Source organism: Ostrinia furnacalis, unplaced genomic scaffold (genome assembly GCF_004193835.3).
Source record: "Ostrinia furnacalis isolate ACB-3 unplaced genomic scaffold, ASM419383v2 OfSCF0389, whole genome shotgun sequence".
NCBI lineage: Eukaryota > Metazoa > Arthropoda > Insecta > Lepidoptera > Crambidae > Ostrinia > Ostrinia furnacalis.
Window position 1 is genome coordinate 1,398,974 of NW_021130628.1, and position 26,609 is coordinate 1,425,582.

The window sequence follows — 26,609 nt, forward strand, 5'->3', positions numbered from 1 at the left end:
AAGCGTTGAAGGTTTTATTCTAGAACCGACGACAATCAGCTGCCGTGCGACTAGAAAATGACATTTAGAAATACATAAACTGGCGAGTTCTATGACCCTTTGGCAGAATAGTTTCCCAATGAAGCAGGTAATTACTAACGAATAAAACAGTCCCCAAAGTCAACAGCAAAAGTCGATAACCAAAATCAAAAACTGAATACTATAAATGATTTGCTGGTAACTTACATACCTACTCTGTAGCGTTGCATTGAACTGATTTTAGTAGTAGGTAGGTAAAATATACCTAAGATTAGCTACTGACGCCACACAGCACTTTTACTGTTGACTGTACACCTTCAAGATAAAGTAATATTGTACACGGAAATAGCCACGTACTGAAAGATCGCAGAACTTCTGAAGAGGCAAGAAAACGAGATTATTGATATCTAAAAATCACACACAACCAAAAGTATAGATTTATAGATCAGTAGCGTCCACATGGATTAATGTCGGCTTCAAATAGTGAAAGAATCATAATATATGCAATAATTTCAAAGATAAATCATCGGATTATAATCAAGCTTTTTAAGGGTTTGAACTAATACCACGTATCTTTAAAATCAATAAATAATTTTCAATCAATTATTACTTTTATATTTCAACACGAATGCACAAACAATATTTCAATTAAGTTTTCCAATAAATTCACCTCAAATTGAAAACTCTGTTATTGATCAATATTCAATCGAAAAATTCCATTGCAAGGGGTGTAAAACAAAATTGCTTCCATAAAACTATCAGAGAAATAGCTGAACCGTTTTAAATTTTTCTTATAAAAGCTTAACTTGGTAGTTAACTCAAATAGCAACGTATTAATACCTACACTTTTTTCAACAATCTTAGCTTTTCTACCGGCCACTGCTGGACAAAGGCCTACCTTATCTTTTCACAAAATTGTTATTGCCAATTAATGAAACATGGTTAATGCATTTAAATATCCATGTGTACAGTCCATTACATGTACAGCCTATCAGACTGTATACATTTTATTACAAAACTTGTTGCTTGTATTAAAACTCCACTACATATACTCGCCACTCTGCTTGGTGAAGCTGGAAAAGCTACCAGTACGCGTCAAAAGAACAAAAAAAGAAAAAATGTTTAGCTTGTCTGTATAAAATGTACACTCATGTGATGTAACAGGATGAGAAAAAAACATTCTTAAAATAGACGCACTACACACGAAGTTAACGTAAAACATGGCCACCTTTTACGATCCAAGAATACTGTTCTTGGTATCGGGCCCTCGTAAAGTGCTTTAATCAGCCACATCTTAGCATAGATAAAAGTTTTGATAGCTAATAAAAATATGTACCTACTACAAAGCCGGAAAAAACTAAAAACTGGTATCAAGAGTTGAGTGGTGCAGACTAGACAAGATAGTAGAGTTTTTTTTATGGAACACGATTTAAACTATTGTACTACAACAGCTAACTTTGTATATTGTGCCTTGTTTTTTCTTTGTATATCGTAAGATACATAACCTACATCTGTACCTATAGACATTATTTTGGAGCTAGCATAGCATTCACCTTCATAATATTGATCTGGTAAAGTCGCGTATCCAATGATTTCCACAATGGCCGGTTGGTGACGGCCTGCATCCAGCGCCTTCCCCGCTACCTTTATGAGGTCGTCGGTCCACTATAGTGGAAATCATTGAGGGAGGCCTATGTTCAGCAATGGACGTCCTATGGCTGAAATGGTGATGATGATGATTGATGATATGTTTGCTTCAAAGCGATGGTACTTTATAAGCACTAAACCGATCGTTGCACCTCACACATAATTACCAACATTTCTAAATCAGAAATGACCAGTCTGTGATTTCCCAACGACACTAATTGCGTTCATTCGCATCGAACTAAGGGATTGCACGTCTCTCAGTCACGATTGTACCACAGTTTTACAATGTGACTGTACTTAATGGGGACTCAGTGACTCATTCGGTCGTGATGCGACTGTACCTTTGTTATTTCAGACCACAAGTGCAGTCAAGTGCCAGTCTTTGTTAATGGATAATTGTAGACCCGCAAAATTATGGTGCTTAGCCCATAATGACTTCAAAACATGAATCCAAAAGCAACTATAAGAAATCTGAAAGACTGGAGGATAATAATTTGAATGACTTAGAAGTAGTGACTTTAAGAACAATTATTGTGTTGTAAGTTATGAGGCTAGAAATTTCGCAAACGATCAGATTTGCTCCGTCAACTTTATTTCGACTATTGAAGGACTATATTTTTGGAAAAAGTAATGCTTAATACCCATCAACAATTAATAGGTCATGACAGTCCACTGCAGCATTTATGTACTAGTAAGTCACCCCGACCCTTATGCAAAGGGTTAACCTCATATGCTTCATTTCATTTTACTAGGAAGCACCCAACGAACGCTGCGATAAAACGTAAGCCAATCCTAAAGCGACTGTATATTATTATGTTCCTAGTATGGTAAATGAATAGTGCAAACGTTCCACGAAATATAAGCAACTCCTTTGTAAAACTACGGAAAGACAGCATGTCTCTGGGGCATCCGGCCTTTAACTCCGAAGAAGTTTGATTCTCAAAGGGATACGTGCCTCCCTATTAACTCACGAGTTACCCAGTCCCCCAATTAGAATAGCTTATGTTAGCGGATATTTTAGGGATTTCATTGAAGAAGCTTGAGATAATTACCAATTATATTGTGCTGGTTGATTGCTTTTAGTGTGGCAGGACATTTCAAATGTGCTATTTGTGCCATTTTTGCACATTCGAAATGGTGGTTAAAATGGTTAGTGCTCCTTTCGTAGCGAATTTAAAGACGAAACCTGCCAAACTAGGCTAGCAAATCTTGGCCTTAGAATCTTTTCAAGCAACAAATCATTGCTACATTTCCGTATTACCTTTCCCTAGCAAGATGATTGGCGAACATTCTTTTCCTTAACAAGTTTACGCTTAAGAGCGTGAAAAAGCAAATACGCTGATGTGGGAACGTAAGTAATTTGTCATATTCGCGTTTCTCCGCCATTTTCCTTCATTTTCTACTATATTAGGGCGGGATCTAGTAATGGATTCGTACGTGAGCCGTTCACGGTTAGTTACTCCACCATCTGCTACGTCATCTTAATTGTGTTGTTATGAGTTTTGTATCGTATTATAAGTATTTGGGTAAAAAGGGTTCTTAACGCGAAAGTGTTCAGGTATATTACCATTAATTTGTATTATTGATTTAATTTGTTGTTAGATTTTTGTTGTATTTGTCAATTACATCACACTAATCATCAGCAAATGTGACCTTTTTAACACTTTTAAAACAAAAAAGGTCACAGACCCGTTCACCCCGTAGTGTCGTCCCTCATAAAACCTTAAAATTAACCTTAAAATGTAAATAAAATAATAATTTAATCCAAACAAAATTTACTTTCAATTCAATCAATCTACAAAGCTAAGCAAGATTCATAACTCCATTCCCGGCAATCCGGAAAAGGGTCAATTTTTAAGTCCCGGAAAATGGAAATACGGTCCGGGTACACTCCGGGTATACTCATAAAATGTTGGAAATAGATTGTCATTTAATTACGCGACGCTGAGAATATAAAAAAGAATGTTAAATGTAATCAGTAATTTACGACCCTTAATGAAAAATATGCTAGATTAAATTGATTGATTGATATTACATAAAATTCTCGCACAGTGCGATTAATTTTCTTATTTTGTGTGTTAATACACCCCAGCGACTACATACTTTTTGTCAGTTTACACCGTTTAGTGCCGGCCGATTCTCCATACAAATTGGAAGTCCACCAAACTATCGGCTAACTAAAAAGTTTTTAATCTGCAGGATGTCTTATTTGTGGAGTTCAAGTCTACTGAATTCTGTTTTTATAAAAATAAGGATTAATATTATAGAAGTAGTGCTTACTAAGTTCCTTCTTTGCTCTAAGTGGCACAATTAGATTAAGATACGCGTTGCCATTAGAGCTATAATTCTTAGCACTTAGAACTGGAACTACAGTGTACTCGAACAGACAATTAATAAACTTAAAATAAGTACCTACATAAGCTTGGGAAATGCATGTTATACATTCACAGTAGTTTTAGTAAATGGGTGTTAACCACCATTTGCAACACAGTAGGGCGTTTCTTTATGAAAAGTGCTATACTTATTGCATGAAAATGCACGTTTAATTTGCTAAGTAGGTGTTCTCTTTACATCGTATAATAATAATAAATAATAATAATAAAATCATTTATTTGCAAGAACATGGTTAGATTGGTGTTAATTTAGTTAATTCCAGCATATTCTGTCGCATGCGACGTGCAAAAGTTTTTGTTCTTAAAGTTATGTTAATTGTTATTATTGCTACATTTGGTCTTAGATTTTACATATTTTTACAACACAAAATACTTATTTTACTCATAGTTGTTTTTCATATACCATGATAGTAACAAGTAACAATACAATAAATACATGTCAGGGAACAAAATTTGAATTGCAAATGTCAAAGAAATTTAAATTAATTGTAGGATGTCAAATTAAGTTACATTACCGATGTCACATCATTCTATCATTTAAAAAGTCATTCACTGTATAATACATTTTAATTAACAAAAAGTCAAAAACTGCACTTTTAAATTTGGTAAAGGTTAACATTTTTACATTGTTTGGTAATTTATTAAATATTCGTATAGCCATACAATAACAGTTTTTGGAATACAGTGTCAATCTTTGAGGTGGGATTGATAAGTTGTCTGCCTTCCTACCTCTATAGCCATAAGTTTTATTTGTCTCAAATAAATGGGTATATCTCTTGACAAACATTGCCATCTCAAAGATGTATAAGCATGGAAGTGGCAATATGTTTAGATCTTTAAACAATGGCTTGCAACTGTCTAAATAATGTGCTCCGCAAATCGCTCTAATGCACTTTTTTTGTGCTCTAAAGGCTACAGGCATATCGACTGAGTTTCCCCACAATATAAGGCCATATCGTAATATTGATGAAACATATCCATGATAAGCCATAAGAGCTGCGCTTTTAGATGCTGCTTGTCTAAGTCTATTAAGAGCATAAACAAATCTGTCAATTTTATAGAAACACAAAGCTTCACTCAATAGCGAGTGTGCAATAAAAAACCGTGCAGGATAACAATATTTATCAGTGTTATTTCAATACACATATCGTTATGCTAATGTCGGTTAGTATTCCAACCCAAGCCTGATTCACTTCCCCGCTTCATTGAAAGGTAAGCCGTCACGAAAGATATGTGAATCAGTATGCAAATCCTCGTGATTCAGACTCTGTAGGGCAAGACCTTATGAGCTCATCCTTAGGTCACCGAAGAGAAATAAAAAGCATAATTCCAGAAAACAATAAGCTTTTATAAAGCTAACACGCATTTGGAATTATCGATAGCTAAATTTATTTAAAGAGGTAATTGTTTTCTAATAGCATTTTACGGCGCAATTTTAATATGGGTATTCACTGTCATACTTTTCCATACTATGTCCAGCCTCTGATTTATGTTGTCATAACATTTATCTGTGAGATGCCTAAAATCTTCCTTTTTCACTTCTAGGGTAGCTACATTTTTTCTTTTTCTAAACCTCTGATTACATGCCCGACCCTCTTCCATTTCAAACTTTAGACTATTAAAATCTATTAATGAAATAAAAATCATCATTCTTCGATCAAAACTGATCTTATAAAATCACTTTCATTTCGATTAAGACATTCAGTTGCCATTCAGATGCTATCTGCAGATAGCAACTAGCTCCACATAGCCATTAAGTACGGCTTATAAAAGTGCCGTAATACGTCTTGGAGATAACGAAACGTTCCCCGGGGAACGTTATTAACGAACATGAGTTATACTCCGCCGTTTTAGTAATGCGAGTTAATTGGCAAAAGAGTCGCGTTGGCTACTTTGCTATTAGATAGAATTTATCTCATAAGAATTCCTTTTTACCCGACTGCGCCAGAAGGAGAGTTATGTTTTTTGAAAATAAGGACAGGCTTTTTAAGAAATATACCTAGTTTTTAATGACTTTAAATGAACACGTTGGTTTTTGCCAATGTCAAGAGTGACTAATACATACTTTTTGGATATCTGCCTGCCAAAATTATGACTCCTTTTTCGACTCGTATTTCTCACTGCCCAAATGATGAGTCCTTGTTTGACAACTAATATCATTATTATTTACTTAACTTTTGCCTTTTGCCCTGCCTGTTAAATTGCATATTATTTAAAAGACATGTGACTCAGGCTTTTTCAAATTATCCATTTTTGTTCTAATCCAAGCGTTCTTTAGTAAGTGCAAATCTTGTACAAGTGCATCGCTAAACTCGTGAACTCGCGGTCAGTTAATTGAAGTTAAAAATTAAGCGCTCGTTCATACGCCAAAAATTGCCTCATGGCAAAAAAACGTAATCTAAAAGACCGCTACATGTTTTTAACACGTTACATCGTCACCTGTACCTGATAAAACACTAGTAAACAAATATCACACCGAAGTAAACTCAACTAAGGAGATTTTAGGATCTGTTGTGACACCCCTTTGGTACGCTTTTCAGTTCACTTCAGTTTCAGTTCTCCAGTCCTGCTTGTAGGTTAAATTTTCAGCTGGAAATGCATTTAATTCACCTTAAATGTCTCAGCTTTTGTGTTTCGGAGATGTATTTAGCAAGTGTAAGGGATTTAGTTACAAGCTATGACAATAAATTGGAGCGTAACCACAGAATATGTATAGTGTAACTAACATGTGTCTTGAGAAATGTTTGCTTTAGTGAGGATTAAACTCACCTCCTACGTTAATATCCTTGCCACATACTTAAACGTCATTCGGGCGTAGGTATTTAAACATTTAGGTCTACTTTGGTCCATCTTGAAGTACCCTGTCTCTCCATTAAGATCTAGTATGCTTAGTCAAGTTTTAATGTCCCTACAACAACTGGGATTATGCATAACTGCAGCAAAAGTTGTTTCTTCCAGTCTTTTTCCGATAGATGTCTCATTATTTATTACAAAGTACCAGCAAGCAACAGACTGTTAACGCTTAATTCCCGGGATTAGGGGAGTACTCGCGATCCCACCATAAACCAGGCCCGGCGCTAATGAAAAATATAAAATACGGATCAGTACTGGAATTACAGAGAGAATTGACAATCTACGGATGTCGCGAATGATGGAGACGGTAATGAGGTTTGCCTTTTAGTTCTTTGGTTTGTTTTTAGACTAGATTAATGATTTCAAAACATGGTGTGACTAATTGTAGAACAAGAGTAACATCATTGCCTGAAGAATAACTTTACAACTCTTTACTGGGTGTAAAGAGTTACTCACTAATAACTACTTCCATTCAAAATAATGAAGACTTGTAAAAAATACCCTTATTTTGGGAAAACACCTGTTGCGCTCAATAAAATGCCTTGAAAACAAAAGGTATATAAATTTTGAATTACTTTACAATTAGATACACAGTTGAGTATGTATATCAGTAAAACCCACCTACCTGTCGGTATTAAGCCATGCGCTTAAAGACAATAATTGGGTACCTAAGTTAAAAATTCCATAGAAGTATAGTACCGTCTTAACGCTAAAACCACCTTAGGTGTTACTACGGCATTACGCAGCGTAGTAAACCTGTCTATAAAACGTCAGCCTGCAAACTCCTAATGAAATGTAATAAAACACCGAGGATATACACCGTTAACATTGCCTGGAATAAACGTATAAGTACACTTATAAAGATATAAAGTGTTTTATTATTTTTTCTTCCGCGGCGACCAAGTATCGTCTCATTAGTATTTTATTTATCAACGAGAAAAATAATTTTCTAGATATTTACGTGTCCTTTAGATAAGTTATTAATTTCCTTTGAGAGATCTACGTTTCGAGTAAAAAAATCCTAAACAAATATGTTCAGCTGGAATTACTTTAGTCTCGCAACAAATAAGCCCTTTTAGTAATGAAAATTAATAGGAACAGCCGTACCATTGAAAGTAACTCGCTATTCGCTAATTTACACGCAAATAAATACAAAGAACAAGCTAAAAGGATTCCATCGGAATTGCTGATAAAACTCCATGAAAAAGGTTTCGCTTCGGCACAATTTTAGGTCCGAAGGGTCTTGAGATTAAAACTGTTTGATGTTCCTTCATCTAGCACAGGCTGGAATATCTTAAGGGAAATTCTTAATTATATTAAGATACTCTCCTTTCACTACAGTATACTTTTATTCGCTTTAGTCAGCTTCTATGTATCACTATCGATGGAAAATAATTTCAGTTTTAACTTCAACTTTTAGTTTTAATTTCAGCTTTAACTGTACAAATTGAAATTCTAAAATTGCTTAAAATAAGTTAAAAAAAAAACAAATACGTTATATCTCAAAGCAAACTTAAGTTCTTTGTGTGGATAAACACGTTAACAAAAACAGCACGAATCCAACCAAGTGTTCCAAAACAAGGGATGAAGCAGACGGCTTTGTCAAGTGTTCTCATTATTCGCCAATGTCATCATGGGCATCATTAATTTTTAAAACTTTTATTACCAGCATTTTCCGGGTGTAAACTTTTGAGCGAGCGTTTATGGAAAAATTTCCCGACAACAACCCGCGAAAATAATGCTTCTTCTCAAACAATATTCCGCTTTGGAAGGAATCTTGATGGCAGGGGTGTCAGGTTCTGCAAACTGGATGTGTTAACAGCTCCAACCATTCCGCTTGCCACAGAGAGATGTTAGCATATCACTTGCCTCTGGGAAACGTGGTTTTCCTAGGGAGGAATTTGGGAGGATTTCTTTAGGGGTTGGTCTAAAATCTCTTAGTAAATTTTTTAGTTAAAGATTTAGTCATATCATTCTCGTATTAATTTTACTTAGGGAAAGGGCCTTTTATCTAATTATAGCTTTCCCTTTATTTAAATAAGACTGAGGGTTAAAAATGACTTAGTTTTTACTTTCCTGTTGGATGGAATGAATAATTTTCTTATTCTCAAATAGGTATCTTTAAAATTAGTATGAGAAAGTCTCATAGTCAATTACGATTATCCCTATAATGATAGACTTCATACTCGTAGGTATAATTTGCTTCATTTTTAAGCTGTAGAAGAATCAGAGATAAACGACCCGTATATTTTAGTTATTTATTTAAAATTATATGCACATATAGAACAGTGCACATATGGCGGCCTTTCGGCATTTTCCTCTAGTCAACCTTAGGGCCAACTGAAAATAAAGCAGGCGGTATTAAATTGCGGTATTGTGGATGCACCAGCCCTACGACGAGGGTGCAATAACTTTATTAAATCTGTAAACCCCGAGCAGAATGGAGGGTCGATAATTAATTTTCATTAGGCGCGACGGGTTACTTTTAACGTTTTCCCGAATACCCGCAGGAATTTATCATTGGATTTGCATCGAACTTTACAACGAAACTGAGACGCTCTTTACAACTTTCCCTTATTTTCTTTGCTTCGCCGTTTTGTGTTTTGTTGTGCAGTGTTTTGTTGGCTGTAAGAAATAAAAGTAGGAGACAACATTCTTGTATAATTTATAGAAGTTACAGAAGAATAGTATTACTGGAGGTAAATACAAAAATCCTATCTTTCAATATTCCACAGTTCTTTGCACAAGAGCTTAGTGAAATGTCGTGAATCAAGACCCACAAACCACGCAAGAATCTAGCTGGCTTTGCCAGGCCAGACTTACTATTTGCTCATTCTCGTAATACTTATCCGGTGATAGGGCTGTCTCACTCAGATAGTGACAGTTTCTATAAAATTGAGAGTGATTAGTGATAGTTTCTAGCACTGCTCTTCTCGACACACCGGGCAAGTTTGTCCCGAAAAAGTGGTAGTGTTAAAATCATTTAAGCTCTCATTATGAGACCAATTACAAAAACAAAAAATATTTGCGACGGCGATTGGTTGATTGATATACTGTCGACAGGAAATTAATTAAATAAAGTAATTAAACCTTCATAAATTATAAAGTTATAAGAGTCTCACTCACCACCGCTACTTACTAAATTCCCTTATTTTATTTTATTTTATTTTATTCAATAAGTACTCATACAGGTTATAAACATGTACGGATACGTTTTTAATGTAATCTGTAATAAATAAAATAATCAGTCGTTGACATCCCTACTAAAACGTCTCCTCCAAACTAACGCAGTGAGAAATTCCATTTCCTTCGCGTGTGCACAGCGCCGACCCGGCGGCGGGTGCACGCCATCCAATATCTATATGAAGAGGTAAAATGTTTGTCTGTTTGTAAATATGTTTGCAAAACAATTAATAGGATGTGCCTGATAACTGTTAACAGTATTTATTTGGGCACTATGCATTGCCTACCAATAATTTTGACTTTAATGACTAAAGGGACTAGTGAAAGGTCATAGATTCAAGCCCTACCTGTAGCTAACTGAAGAGTAGGTATGGACAAATCAGCTTTAACAGTTGTCTCTGCACGCGGCTTTTCTAGTATAGATATCGATAAAATGCGTCTGTTCTGAGGTGAAATTGTGTAAAGCAATCGTAATCATTTGACAGTTCATACTGTACGATAAAGTCAGCTAAACAAAGCGTTTGACAAAATAATCGTACGTTATGAACTGTCAAATGATAACGATTGCTTTACACAATTATGTAGAATAGTATAAGTCATAAAAATCTATCAAATTTTAGCGTGAAGGAGTTATTATTATAACCAACCTCACATTATATCCTAGTTGAAATTATTATAAAAACACGCGATGCAATCATTTAAATAAATAACCTCGAGTACCTTACATTTCTCTTCAAACCGCGGAAACTTCAAACCTCAATATTCAATCCCCTTTGCAATGTACGTAGAAAATTTTCTTTTACAAGGAAAGCCTTTTCCAATCACTACAATACCTCATTTAATAAAACAAATGGTTTCCACGGGGAATATCGTTCGAACAAAATAAAATAATACGGTTCACATTGGCATTTATTTAATACTCTACTACGAGTATTACTTGTTTCTTGTGGGTGCTTAAGTAGGTACTTCTTTTTTCATAATAAGGTTTTATGCTTCTGAAAAAAAGTAATTGAGGTCTCTTTCGGAATTGATTGGATTACCAATTGTTTGTTTTGGTGCTTTTTTCTTGCTAAGCAACTAAACGATTGAACAGTTTTTCAGTTTCAGTTATATTGAAGCTGGAAAATCCCACATTGGGAAGACATTTTGAGTGAGAACCCATCATTTCTTACAATAAGTATATACCAATTCGAAGTTCGTTCGTATTCGTAATGTTTTATTATTTTTGTTACGTCTTTACCTTATAACTGCTTTAACACAAAATTACGCTGATATTGTGTTAGCAAAACATGTCGACTATGTATTCCTGTCAACCACGGAGCATAATGCTAGCGCTATATTATTATGCTACAATTACTGACGTCATCTCGTTGACACGCGGCCGGGTTACAAGGAGACTAGCTAGTAGCTAATTAGTCACACAGTCTAACACTAACACTAAGCACCATGAAGCTTACGGCCGTATTCACAAACGATACTTGCTTAAGTGAAGCAGCAAATTGAACGCACAGCGTTGAATAGAGCTCTGTGATTGTCACCCTGTGCGTCCACGCGCACTGTGAGACCTCATAGAACTGTTTGTGAATGGCGTTAGACAGCTAAACTACGGCCTAATTGTTTTTAAGTGTGAGCCTCACTAACATAAACTTTACCAATTCCAGGCACGCTCGATTAGTAAGGGCTTCACGGTGTAGTTTCTACCAGACACACAGTACCGCCTCGCGCTAGTTTAGGGTTGTCAAGATAGAAAGAATAAAATAATGTAATCTCACCTTTTTATGAAAATGTTGCTAAGACGAACTATGAAATATCTATCAGTGTACCTACCATGAGCTTACGTTAGGTGAGCTCGCTAGCGAGTACGTCAAAAATCTTTATGAAGATTTTGTTTCTTGAAAGTAGCTGCTAGGGGCGCTGCACGATATGTCATACAATTAATGTATTTTTTTTTACGCAGTCGCTAGCGAGCACACCTAACGTAAACTCATGGTAAGCACACTTATCTCGTGTAGAGCCAAGCTTCTAACTCTACACCTCAGTCAAAATGTGAGGCATGGTCGCCCTAGTAACTATGTAAGTACTTACTGATAAAACAAGGTAAATACCTATAAAGTTACAATTTGGAAAACTGAAATATGAAATAAGAGTTGGGACTATGAGAGGAAACAGGATAGGTACGTTTTTTCACATTTTTAAGCGGACAGTAACTTTTTAAAGTAACTAAGTGTGTAATTTGCGAATGTTGCTATAAAACGTGTCTTTTGAGGATGTAGGTTACTGAACGATTTTGTAATGAATTTTCTCAACCCTAAACTAGCAGGCTAACTTCCGCATTAAAGTTTGTGTTGAAAGAACAGAATCGCGAATGGTTACACGTTGTATTTGCCCCAACTCAGTTACCCGGCAACGGGAACAAACTACTGGCGAATAGAAATAATAAGGTTGAGTTGCACCACCTAATTTCCGTAACTATAACGATAACCGGTGTTTTTGTATGGAGTTTGACAGACTTTTGACGTTTGTTACAGTTAACGTAAGATGGTGAAACTCAGCCTTGGTTTTATGAGACAAAAATGACAGATTCATGTGCCTGTACCTATACAGTCGTATTTTCTTGTTTGTAGTCTTATTAAAAGAAACATGTTTATTAAAGCAATAAATAACGAAACATGCAAAAGAAAACCAGAAAACATTGTCCAACAACTACATCATTGTATGATGAAAGTAAACACGTACAGAGAAACTTTACGAACGTTGTTACAGCACGTTTCAGTATACCAATATGAAATTCATATTTCACTCATACAACAGGAGAAATCCGTTGAGTGAGGGCTTATTCCTATGGCAGTTTTGCGGGATGCATGATCGCGCAAAACTGGACTGTCGTGTGACACACAAGGCTGAGTTGCACCACCTAACTTTGACCTTTACTTTGATGTTAAGGGTTTTTTTGTATGGAGTTTGACAGATTTTGTTAAAGTTAAAGTAAGATTGTGCAACCTAGCCTGATTTGTAGATGTGTATTTTAACCGAATTACAAAATGTAAAGGATCGGTTTTTTGCGGGACATTGTAAACGGGATGTTCGTGTGAACGTTAACATTTTTAAAAAATCAGTTCCTGCAAAAAACGGGAAGTCTCAGTGGGAACAAGCCCTAATGGAAAAATCGCGAGCGTTTCATTCAACAATTTACAAGTTCGTCCCTAAATTGTTAGCGAATGCGTGCACGGAATTTTGATCGCAGCTGGACGTCTTACACTGAAATTTTTCGTGGGGTTCCAGAATAAAACGCCTTTGTGATAGTAAGATAATTTCATTTCTAAAAAATAATTCCAGTAATATAGTCACTAGGGCTTAGAAATAAAGCTCAAATTCGAACTGTTATATTCTTACTTTTTAATAGAAAAATCTACGTTAGGTGCTGAATATAAGTTTCACCTTTTAGACCGTTACGGAGCCGTTATCACGTAAAATGGGACAGAATAAAAATCACGTACCCTTTGATACTCTGAAATACCTTTCCTTTAATACTTCTTCTTGAATTAAACTTCTTCTTTATGAAGTAATGAAGAAAACAGAACGTTACATAACCTTCATGCAAAATCAAATAAATGTTACATCTTCTTCAGATATTACAGCGATCTACATAATCAACACTTCGTATGCCCACGGATATTCATATACTTACTTACATAAGAATAACTGTAAAGTGCAATGTAGTACCTAATGTAACAAATGAAACATATCTATTGCACTAAAGTATGTCGTATTATCTCTAAGGACACGCAACACCGTCATATTTGCATTCGCAAATGTTCCACCTATTTATGTTTATGGCCTGGTTAACTGTGCAGTGTTAGCATTGTTTACTTGGTTTGCATTACATTTACTTACACTGAGTTAAAATTCTATTGAACAAAATCGCACAGCAGGCAAAAGGCTAGATAGATGTTTAATTTAGATAAGATTTCATAAAACGTAAAAGGCCTCTGCGCAAAAAATTTCAAAGGCATTTTTCTTCTTCTATACGTCTGTCAGTGACATTTCCGATCGAGTATGTTTTCAAAACATGTGCATTCATTATTTATTCACTGAATAATGCATAAATCTTCCAAGTTACACGGATGAACTAACTTTTCATAGCTGCAATTAAAGATAAAAGGACCAAAGGGGAAAATATTTCCAATTAGAACTCGCCATTTTCCCCGTAAACTGGCAACTTGTTAACAGATCATCTAACAAGACCGATTGAGCTGTCAGATATAAATTAATACTCTTGACGGGGCTTCCCCGGAAGTAACCGCGGGGCGTATCAAACTTTTTCAATTTTCAGCACGCCGCGGCCGCGACAGAATAGTAAATGGGGGTAGTTGGGGACAAAAGACTAACATGTTGAAGCGTATAAATCGTTGTGCAACCAGAAAATGTGGATTCATAAAGTTGGTGCTAAGGCGATTTTATTGGAAACTACTAGACAAGCGTTGGGAGGAAGTCTTCGACTTCCGTTGTTCTAGGTATTTAATTTGGCTGTATGATTTTATGATTTATGTCATATTTTGATTGTTCCATGTTTTATTGTTTTGCTTCTGTGTTGAGAATCGTCTCAGCAAAATACCGTTATAAGTATTATTTAAAAATATAATCATAAAGGATGAAATGGCTATTTGACTCGATAATATTGCAACTTATCCTTAGTGAAAATCTTGGCGCTGCTATCAAAACGTTTAATTTGAGACTTAATTATATTTTTTACCTTCATATTAGCATTAAAGAAAATAAAATGTTTGGAAAAACCATTACAGTAAAATGCGCCTTAAGGACCATTTAAAATGGCGCCGACAGCAACCTGAATAATTAAAAGCTCAAAGAAATAAAATTGCCTTCAATTGGATCAGCCATTGTTTCCAATCGCGCACTTGGGACCAGACGTTTTCTAATTGTTTTTTAAATTTTCTTTTGCTGAAAATCTGTAATTAGGTGGAGTATTAAAGTTTTATCGTAATTAAAAACTCACTAAACATTTTTATCTGTGATGTTGGTTGTAACGACTGACGTCATTCTCAGACCCCTCTTTCCCACTGGGCACTCTAGGCACGTGCCCAGGGCCCCGCGATCGAGGAGGCCCCCGTCCGTTTTCATAAAAGATAATTTTCTCCAGGTGAAAAGGGCCTCCCTTGATCCTTATGTGACAAGGGCCAGAATGACCAGGGCCATCTTTAACCTACTGGGGAGGTTAAAGACGGCCCTGGTCATTCTGGTGTCCCTTTTTGATCCGCCAAAGCCAACTGACACTTGAGCTTTGTTTTTGAGTCAAGCTAAACATTATGACTCTTATGCAGCTATTGTACAATCTATTTAAGGCAAATACCAGCATCATGTTCTTTACGGAATATGATACAAGCTGAGTAGGAGCCATTTTGGTTCAACAATTTACTTATAATTACTATCCAAATTGTTTAAAATTACTATGTTTGAACCAAATAAACAATTTTTCTTTCTTTCTTTCTTTCTATTATTTATTTATTTATAATCAAGCCTCTAACGTCCTAGCCAAAGTGGGAACAATTAACAAGGTGGTTTTACACGTGTGTTAAAACTACTTCTATTGTAAAAGCATAGAGAAGTTGTAGTGGACGGTACCATGACGTCCACTAACAGCATAATACCAAGTGACGTTTCATTCAGGATTTTCGAGCTAGCCCCGACTTTGGCGGTCGGCTCAGACGGCTCAGCCGGCCGAGAGAGTGCACAACCGTGTCCAACTTGCGGCACAACTTAGTTTCCACTACGGCTAATTCGGCCTCACTACTCAACTAAGCTGAATGAATTCCGAACTAATTTTTTGTCGAGAAAATTTAAGCTAAGCTAGATGGCAGAATCTCGTTTTTATTCCTAAGTATATACATAGATAGGTCTGTTGCTTACTCTTGATAACAATCTGACTTGAGGGTGCAGATGAAGTTGCCCAGAAGCCTGTTTAGTTATAGAAGGGTTTTAGGGTTGTAGAAGTTCAAATAAAAAGATATAATAAAATCGAAAACATGATGCCTACCTAGATAATAATGACAAAAGTATTAATAGTTGTAATGTCTTTGTTTCAGCAAGCACCAACTTAGTGGGCAAGTTCACGCAGAGCGTCCGCCGGATAGTTCAAGACGTCAAGGATGAAGGCACTTCAAGTGAGTACTATCATAGTATTTCTTATTTGTGGCACACTTCCACATACCTACTTACACTTTGGTATCGTAGAATCTGAGAATCATACTGTTTATAGTACTTTTTACAAGCTTTTTATTACTTTTTACAAGCTTTTTATTACTTTCACATGTCTGGTGTCTGTCGTCAAATCTTGCAACTTAAAATTGATCCACTTCCCGGTTTCCTATTGAGCTGAAATTTTGCATACATGTGTAAGTCCGATGACAATGCAATATTATGGTACCATTGAGCTGGTCTGATGATGGAGTCGGGAGGTGGCCATAGGAACTCCTAAACAAAACGGCGGAAACTCATCGAGTTTGGGTTCGTTGGATTTGTCTTTTCGAGCACTTTAGTGTTAGATAACGTCCAGGGTCCTGAGATTAAGATATAACTAAAAAGTGTAAAATAAAATTATAATAAAAATAAACTTTTTTAAAAACAAGCTTTTATTCTGAATTTCGAAAGCTTGTAGCGCAAACAGAGAAAAAGAGGAATAAATTCCATGCGCGATACAAACTTTCGAAATTCAGAATAAAAGCTTGTTTTTAAAAAAGTTTATTTTTATTATAATTTTTTTTTAAACTATCTTTAAAACAGTGGGTACCTACTCGTATGAACTTTTCGATAACTCGTAATAATGTAAGTACAATAAACACTGCTAATCAATTTAACTTTCTATGAGCTCTTTAAGCATTTTCTTAATAATCTGTATAAAAATATTTGACGTCACTCTTGTAGTGTTGGTTTTCAGAGTCAATTAACTAAAAGACTGTCGATTCCAAAGAAAATCAGTGTAAATGGGCATGCTTTTCCTATTTTTACGTTTTATTTGTTAATAATGTCAGGTGCGGTAAACAAACTTAATGATATTTCTATAAATCTGTTCGAATTCCCGTAAATCTATCTCTATCTTTGTATCATTACCAAAATCGGTAAAACTATTGAAACGTAAGCCAATCAGCTCCTAAAACCGAGTCGCATTTCAATGGCGCCATAACGAGCTGGGCATCCAACCAATTCATTCCGCGCCGAGTCCGAATACAAATCCAAAGAATAGTCGGGCAAACAACGTGTTAAGCATTGTTGGGACGTTGAGCCGAATTGATTTGTACAGCACATCAGAGTAGACATTTTTGTTGGAATATCACACGTATTGCAACTAGGTAAGGTGCTAAAGTTTTTACCTTGATGTGCTCGCAATAAACAGTAAAGTTCGATGCGGTCGGGGACAGATACAAAATTTCCAACTTTAGTCCATTTTGGATAAAATGTAAAAAAAATACTTAACTTTCTAGCTTTTGCCAAACAACAAACAATAATGCTGTAAAGTTTCATCAAAATCCGTTCAGTTCAGTCTGTTTTTGCGTGAAAGAGTAACAAACATCCAGACATCCAAACATCAAAACTTCCGCATTTATAATATTAGTAGGATTTAGAAAATTTCAAATCCAATGCAATTCGTAATTTTGAATTACTTTAATGTGCTGTAGATTATAAAATATTGCCGACTTTTGTATTATTATTCGATATTGTTCTACCCGAATCATCCTTTAATAAATAGCCATCTATTGATACTTCGAATAATTGATTTTAATTGCTTGCATTACCAGATGTTTTTGTTAACAATATCAAAAGCTTTCAAGCCAAAGCTTAAGCCGTATCGATAAATGAATCAATACGAAATCGATTATCACGCACCACTAGTTGAAAAGATATCGCAATAAAATGCCGATTCTGCAAATCACCAGAACCAACATCACGTCCCAACCAGGATTACGGAGGGTGCCATTGTCGGGCAATTTTAATATAATCAGCGGGGCTACTCTGAAACGCTGTTCAGTATTTTCGATTCCATCTGTCTCAGTCGCTCATGCTGGCAGCTCACTTTGCGCAAGAGGGATAGCATCATTCGAAATTTCGACGTTTTTCGGAGTAGCCCCACAGTTATTTGCGTCTGCGGTATTGTGCGAATTGTTATTTGTTACGCTTAATGCCGTTTTATTAACGAATAATCGTGTGTGGCTTTATTCTACGGTCACACGTCAGACTGTACTTTTTCGTTGAAAAATACCCTGTATTACAAGGAGATAAACGCCAGTATGTTTAGCTTGATATGCTGTTACTGAACAATGCGTAATTTTAATTGGAATCGGTTGCGGCGGTGTTTGCGTTGAGCACACGTTTGACACAGCGAAAAGTAAGACCGTGAATTAATTAAGATCATTGTGAGTTAGGTTAAATATGCGTGCTAAAGCAAAACAGCATTAATTAGAAGAAATCGCCGAAAAGCTCTTGATTACGGTTTTCCACCAAAGCGACAAGGCGACAGAATGAGACAAGCGGCATCGCGGTCAGGTTATTTCCAACGATGGGGAATGGAACGGAGATGAGAGGGGTCTTCTTATCTTTCTAAGTCTTCTCTTGCCCGATCCGCTTCATCTCGCTCAGTGCAACGTCTTCTGTATCGAAAGTAGCACCACACCTAATCTCTGCTCTGCTCAACTTATTTCTAATGCTTGCTTTATTTAACTATTGCTTGCTCTAACAGAGAAGAGACAACTTCTTCATTTTGTTCTTTCTTCTCTTTTCTTTTCATTTTGTCACCGCCGCGTTGTTGGTGAAAACCTGGCCTTAAAATCCAATTTAAATAGCCACCAATTGAAAGTAACGACACTAACATTCTCAACAGAATCAGCCTCAAGAGATTAAAAAATAAATCCATCTGAACCTAATTGATCCACAGTCCCGCTTCCATTAGCGTTATTTATTGGCTTTTCGACCGTTCGTTTGTGAATATGTTTAATTAAACTCGTCGATAGGTTAAAATATTACCCCACCTTTAGTTTTCAGATCATCTCCGCGTCAATAATTCAATTAATATTTGCACGTTGCTGTAATAACAACAGTTTGTGTTTTATATTCGGATAGTGATTAATATGCAATCATGTTGAAGCTTAATGTAATTATTCAATTTGTTTTATTTTGTAGGTTCAAATCACGTAAACGCAATGCGCACTTAATTAATTACCTACATGTACGTACTTACGTATCTATGTGTTCAGTTTCCACCAACGCGGAGACAAAAACAAGAGATGTGTTTTGAACAAACAGATTTCTGAACCGAAACTGAGTGGAGAGATGTGGTAATAACAAAATCTGATTGGTTATTTGAAACATAGTTCCTCTCGTCTCCTCTCCTTCCGCTTTGGTCTTATACTCGGCAGTAATCGACGCAACGCAACTGTTGTTATTGACATTCATCATTTAAATAGTACGAGTATAGTTATATCTCAGTTTCACCCAGCCTGACAAACAATCTTTATTTTAAGTCCTAATTCCTAATTCTCGTCCACCAGGCGGGCAGACGAAAGAGGAGGTGATAGAAACCAACGAGCGACTGCGCAACGTGCGCGTGCGCCTCGACGAGAACTACGATACGGCGAAGAAGGCGCTTGTCACGCTCATGGCGCGCTACAGCGAGTCCAAGGCTCAGAGAAATGTCTTTACCAGATACGCCATGCTGAAGGCCATGATAAAGGTAAAACTTATTTTGACTACTTGTATTAGAGTGTGTTTCCAAGTGACTAGTGTAAATCAATAAGCTACTAGACTAGACTTATTTGTGCTACTAGTATATGAGACCTCCGAATGCTCCGAAGTCCATGCGATTCTTGATAAAGTTTCTGATACTCGTACCTATCTGAGATGCCTCTTTAATAACACCATAAAACATTTTTAATGAGATATCTATGACAAACTTACGATCAAACTTACATTTTTATTCAGATTCACAATTGAATGACATTGCGAAAAGTAGATTTGAACGTTTGCGTTTACAATCAATATGCTACCTACATATACCTGCCCCACGGTGGCGGAAGTTGCAAAAGTGAAAAGTAAAACCAGTTCGCAATGCTAAAAGTCGTGATCAAAATGAGAGTAAACTAAGAAAATTATCCTAGGGAGCTGATATAACTGAGGTAACGAGTTCTTGAGTTCTGAAAGGGAGCGACTTGGTAATAGGGCTCAAACTAAATAGAGCAGCGATGAATGCAAAGTAGCACGCAGCGCGGTTACTGAATCTTCAAAGATTAATGAGTCATGGTTTAAGTAAGGAGGATCTAAATAAACAGTCATAGAGATTAGAATCGTTTCTGATTTATGATGTATCGAAGATGAGTCGTGCCTAATCATTGGGTTTCGTGCGACCGTTGATGCGCTTCGTGAAATGGCATATCCAAGGCCTGCTTTATGAGGTCAGATCACATGCTGATTCTCAAGATGTTAGTAGGTACTCATAATTGACAACGTCAATCAAAAAGGTTTCCAAATGTGTTTTTATTGGAACCAAAACTTTTAAGACGTATAAAATTAATTTCCTTATAAACTTTGTCGTGGCAAAATTTAATTTGGGAAAGGTCACATTTAATAGTTGAAAGTGCATACGCGTTGTTTTAGCTTCACGTAAAATTTACAATTGTACCATTTCATACGACGAACTGCATACCTTTTAAACCAGTAGTGCCAGTGCCAGAAGATGGGGTTAAAGAGCCATTCGCGTTTACCACCAACCATATTAAAAGTTTTTCATATCCATAATGCAGAAGCCACAGCTGTCACATGCATTAAGCAGACAACATTCCGCCACCTTTTTCCGGACTATATTGTCATGAATACCTAAGCAATCCCAACGGCGGACTGTATCTGTTAGTTGAATTGGCAACTTCTTTCTTAGGCCCATGTTATGAACACGAAAAAGGGCATCCCGTTAGAATGTAAATTCAAAAATAGATTCATGTCTGCGATTAGTTCGATATTACAAAACATTAGGTTTGAGCCCATTCGATTCAAACTGATAAGACTTCATCATCATCATTTCAGCCACAGGACGTCTACTGCTGAACATAGGCCTACCTTAATGACTTCCACATCGCACGTTTGATAACGGCCTGCAACCAGCGCCTTCCTGCTACTTTTATCAGGTCTTCGGTCCACCTTGTGGGTGGACGTTCCTCGCTGCGACTATAGAATTACCTGAAAAATAAACAGTATAATTATAAACAAAGTTATTTGTAGACCTCAATCAGAGAATCGCTGGATTGATCGCATCGTTAAAGGATACAAGTATACTACCCTACGCTACTACGCTACTTTGTTAGCTATCCTTTATCAACTGACTATAAAGGCAATAGAATTCATCACGTCCACTTAAAAAAAAAGGATCTTTAAGTGTAGATTTTCTGTTCGGTTTGGTTGGTGGTAGGGCTTGTTCTAAGTCCGCCTGGCTAGCTACCACCATCTTATCTAAGTCTGTCGCCATAACAACATTTAAACAGCATTGTTATGTTCCGGCAGTTAGAGGTAAGATAGCCAGTTTCGCTGTGGTTCCGGGTGAAGTTCGCATCCACCTTCGGCCTGATCATCACTTACCATCAGGTTGAGATACAGGCCAAGAGCTTCCTCGTTGTGGATAAAAAAAAAGATAAAATAACAGTCGCTCTTTAACAATATACATTTGCTAAGACTTTATCATCCGCGCTGTCTTTGAAGGCAGATGTTTGCGACATTTTATTACATTTTGAGATGGCTCGATTTATCTTCGCAATGCAGTCACGATCTCTACAGGAGTGATATTCGTTTTGCAAACTGCGTGACTTGTAACTGAATAGTTTTATTATCGACGGGTTGAGAGATCATATCAAATATTCATACATTCCTTATGATCTGTTCGATTAGGAATGGCAGAAATGTTATTTATGAGTACGATACAGGCTTTTATGGGACAGGATTCGTGCGTCTCCTTGTTAAGTTATCAATATTATAGCAGAACCAGTCTCATTCGTTGCTACTGTTGCAGTAGTCAGTCAGATTCAACAAACATTCGCTTGAATAATATTCAAACTGAATATTCCCAAGCTCCTAGTAATCACCTCTTATTATAATGCTATTTATGAAAGCCGCAACAATAAGCATAAAGTAAATGAACCTATGTGCCGTTATTCCAAAAGCACGGTTACTGTAACGGTGCAAAATTCGCTATAATATTTGGATAATACTAGCTGATCTGAATTTAGATGTGGAAATGCGGCAGGGAAACCTAACAAGAACAATAACAATTCCACCCGTCCCAAACAGATATTGGGACTTGTTAAACCCTAATTCCTTAAAGAAATCCCCTGCCCAGCAACGCCTAACAAAATTCCATACTAATCTAACTAGTTTTCTTCGGGACAGCAATAATTGGGTGAAAACAGTGTAACTGAGTTAGCAATCTCGAGGTGACTACGTGCTCTTGGAAATTGGCCCTTATAGCAAGCGAGTCACGTCTCACCAACCTCCCGTTAGTCAAGGTTCTCTACTGAATTTCGGGCTCCCATTATATCTGGTGTGCGTAGAATGTAAAATACGAAAACAATTAGATTTCGGTTCGGTATTCGCTAAATATTACCTTTTTTGTTTGATGAAAGACTAGCGCTTTGGGGGAAAAGTTTTTGGCTTCGATATTCCGTTGGTTTTCCTTTTCAAGGTCTATAATTTTCTGAGGTAGGTAAATTTTACCCTTTGGTGATAATTCTTCTGTTCCTGCTCCAAATTAACTCAAAGTAAAACAGATCACTTTAACATCTCTTTCTTCACAGTTTGTTACATTTCAGATGTAAATATAAAACGTTTTACATATTTTTGGATTCATTTTCCGGCTTGAAACCGAATAGAATTGAGGCTATCAAATTAACTGCTCCACTGGAGCTTGCAAGATTTAATTTATTATCTGTTTAAGATGTAGAGGCTAAGTATAGATTTGAAGCTCAGCTTTACATATCAATTCGTTTAATAATTTAATCAATCTCAATCTTCATCTACTCTTGAATAGTGTAGATACATTGCTGCATTTCATTTCGTAATGTTATAATATTAAAACCCCCGAAGAAAAAGTATCAGGTTAAGATGAGAAGAATACTTATAAAAGTAAATTTGTATTTGAATTTGAACAGGTTATCTATTGGTTTGGGACTTTGGGACACTTTGTGTAGAGACGAGACAAGACGAGACGTGTATGATCTATGCATCCATCTTCTCAGTTTACGTTAGGTGTGCTCGCTAGCGAGTGCGTCAAAGCAATCTATGAAGATTTTAGGTCTAAAAATAGCCGCTAGGGGCGCTGTACAATATGCCTTACATTTAATGTTAATTTTTACGCAGTCGCTAGCGAGCACTTCTAACGTAAACTCATGGTAAGCCTACTTACCTGTATTGCCTGTATAGCATCGTTCACTGTGGTTGGACGGAAATCGATCACAAACTACTTACAAACAAAGTAAACGGTTTCCAAAGTAAATACAAGTTACAGATCAACCCTGTATTCGAGTACATAATAATCAGTTTGTCAATCTTTATTATATATCTTTATTATATAATACTTATTACCTACATCACTAAACATTTGGGATTGTATTAAAACTAATTTCATTAGAAAAGTCCAACGCATCGTCAACAAAACAAAATACAAAAGTTTCCTCAATTGATTTTGACCTTACTATAAAAAATAGAGCGTCATTTCATACAAAAGCTAGAAATCACTAAATATTTCAGATAATTTATTTACGTTACAAATAATTCGGATTCTAAACTAACATTCGCACAAATAGCTTAAATTACGAAGAGAAACATTCCCCGTTGTTCGATGTTAAATTAATTAGCGCAATCAAAAACATTAACCATTTACAAGCCGACCATTAACAATGTTCAAACATTAATCTTTAGTTAGGAAAATAAACAAATCGATCAAATCGCTGCAATGACTTAGGCTCGTAAAATCGCTTTTCAAAAGCCTAAATAAAAAAAAACTTTTATAAAATTACGAAATTAAACTGTACAGTGGCATTACTTTAACTTTGACCGGTGTTTTTTGTATGGAGTTTAACAGATTTTTGACGTTTGTTATAGTTAAAGTAAGATTGGTACCCAGGCTTAGAAAGTTCCTAGTGTAACACCTACTCGTACTTTTACCATATTCCCAGTCACACACCAGTGACAGTTATTTATCTGAATTAACCCTTCATNTGTAAGTTTTAGGTATGATTCCTTAAGAAAATTCGCTAAATTTCGAGTAAATGCAGCAACAGTCAGAACATAGAGGCAAAATCTCGTAACGCCCGAAACGCACACTTTTCGACTCATATTTTCGTTATCCTACATTCTAAGCTGTACAAACTTTATTATTAAGATAAAACAACTAAAAACGGACAGATTAAGGCACTAACATTATTAAAATACTATTTCAAAATACATGATATTGTTGAATACGTGTGTACGAACGTAACACCCGAAACGATGGAATGACCCTGGCCGTCAAATGACCACTGTCCAACTAACTACAATCCGAGGTACCTACCGCAAAGATTTTCCGACTGTAATATGTTGTGTATGTTCCCCCTACAACTAGGTGGGACCCTGCTGGCAGAGCATTCCTATTAACTATTCTGTAACCACCTATTTATGGCAAATAAATTATTAGTATTATTCCTCTTTATAATATTAGTAGGTATACATATATAACTTGCTGTTCCAAATTTTCGTCATTCGTTTTCGTTTCATCGCTAAAAATAACTTAATTTTATTTTTCATTACGTCTGAAATAGAATTTGTAGTAAAAATAGACTGTAATGAAAAATAACAATAAAATATTTTAATTACCGGTTTTAACGTATTGCATAGTGTTCATGCTTAATAACTTGATTGATTTACAATGCTCATTTAATAAATAAGCCATGTTATACCAGGTCAAAGTCGAGTGTTCATCCCAGTGAACATTGCCAAATTACTAATAATCTTTGATTGTTCATCCCAGTGAACGCTGTCAAATAGGCTATGAAACGTTTATTTTTGCTTAATTTTATTTCAGTGGACTAATTTCTTTATTTAGAGTATTTTTTTATTTTTTTTGGGATGTTGGCAGCTTAATACTGTATATTGCATGAAATGTAATATCAGAATAATGTTTTGTTACTGGTAAAAGTGGACATAATTGTTTTCTAAATTTTCATGCAAAATAATTACATATTTTAATTTAGCGGTTGTTTGTAGATTCAAAGTTTGTAGTTCCAAAGAATATTTTTGATTAAAATCATTTTTACTTTTTTATTTAAACCCTAAAGAATATATTTTATAAATGTGGGAGCTGTTTTTTTATTAATTAGTGCGACTTGTCCACTTTTAAGTTACATGAACAAAAAATTATGATTTTTTCTTAAAAAACATTAAACATTGTTTAACCTCAACGATCACACAAAATTGTATGGTAATAGTTAATTTCTTACTATTTTGTGCACCAAAAAGCGTTTAATAATATAAATTTTACTTTTTATATGAATAATTGTTTTTATTTAATACCGCTACCCTAAATTGGCAATGTTCACCCCAATGAACAGTTAAAATTCTCCATATATTTGGCAGTGTTCATCGGGATGAACATTGTTTTTTTTCTATTTGGTGAAGTTCCGATTTTTTATATATTTTTTTCTGACATATAAATAACCCTAAGAACATAAATCCGACGATGTATTTTTATTTTTTGATAAATAATAAGTCTGCCAAATTAAGGGTTAACAAGCAAAATAAAAAACACGCAAAGATAAAAAGAATCAAAAGCTTCGTATGAAAATTATACTTGGCAGAGTCCAAGTGAAAGAGCGCAATTAATTCGTTCACAAAATAACCAAGTGTACGTTTCAATGGGCCAAAAATGAGCAGAAAATATCGCGTGAACGGACGACGGCACATACCTAATGGTAAACACTGTGAATACTGTGATGTTTTATTCAGTAGAAATACGAGTGATTTTGCAACTAAATGTGTAGTCTGATGTGCTGTGGACTGTACCCTAAACAGAAGCTCCAAACAGAGGAATTTAACATTTCAAAGCTGTAAAGGTTTTCATTAAGGACGGTAGCGCCCTCAGATCATAGTTCTATGATCTGAGGTAGCGCCTCTAACGTTGCAAACAAAATGTACCCGTTCCTCTTGGTTACTATATTAAACCCACCCAGAGTTATTATTTTTAAAGGACCGACGCGGATAAAAGATTTTTGATATCTAGTTTATATACGTTTATTTTCAACTTGGAAATATGATACTGTTTTCAGTGTAAACCGTGCAATGGTAACCCTTTCATTTATTTTTTTCTTTTCCTCCTTATAACGTACACCTTTCTAATTTCATTATCGTATTTACGAGTAAGTTTAGATTATTTTTATTTAAATGCCCTTTCAAAGCACTTACTCTTCTTTTGTGTAAAATTCAACTAGATTGGCTGAA

General features: G+C 35.7%; 1 protein-coding gene across 1 annotated transcript in view; it reads left to right on the top strand.

Moving 5' to 3' along the window:
- Window positions 1-26,609, top strand: part of LOC114362581 (uncharacterized) — a 190,780-nt gene that overhangs the window by 148,331 nt on the left and 15,840 nt on the right. Inside the window, exons 2-3 of the mRNA XM_028318037.1 lie at window positions 16,196-16,273; window positions 19,652-19,833. Of these exons, the coding sequence (XP_028173838.1) occupies window positions 16,196-16,273; window positions 19,652-19,833 (260 nt within the window). The remainder of the gene's footprint in view (window positions 1-16,195; window positions 16,274-19,651; window positions 19,834-26,609) is intronic.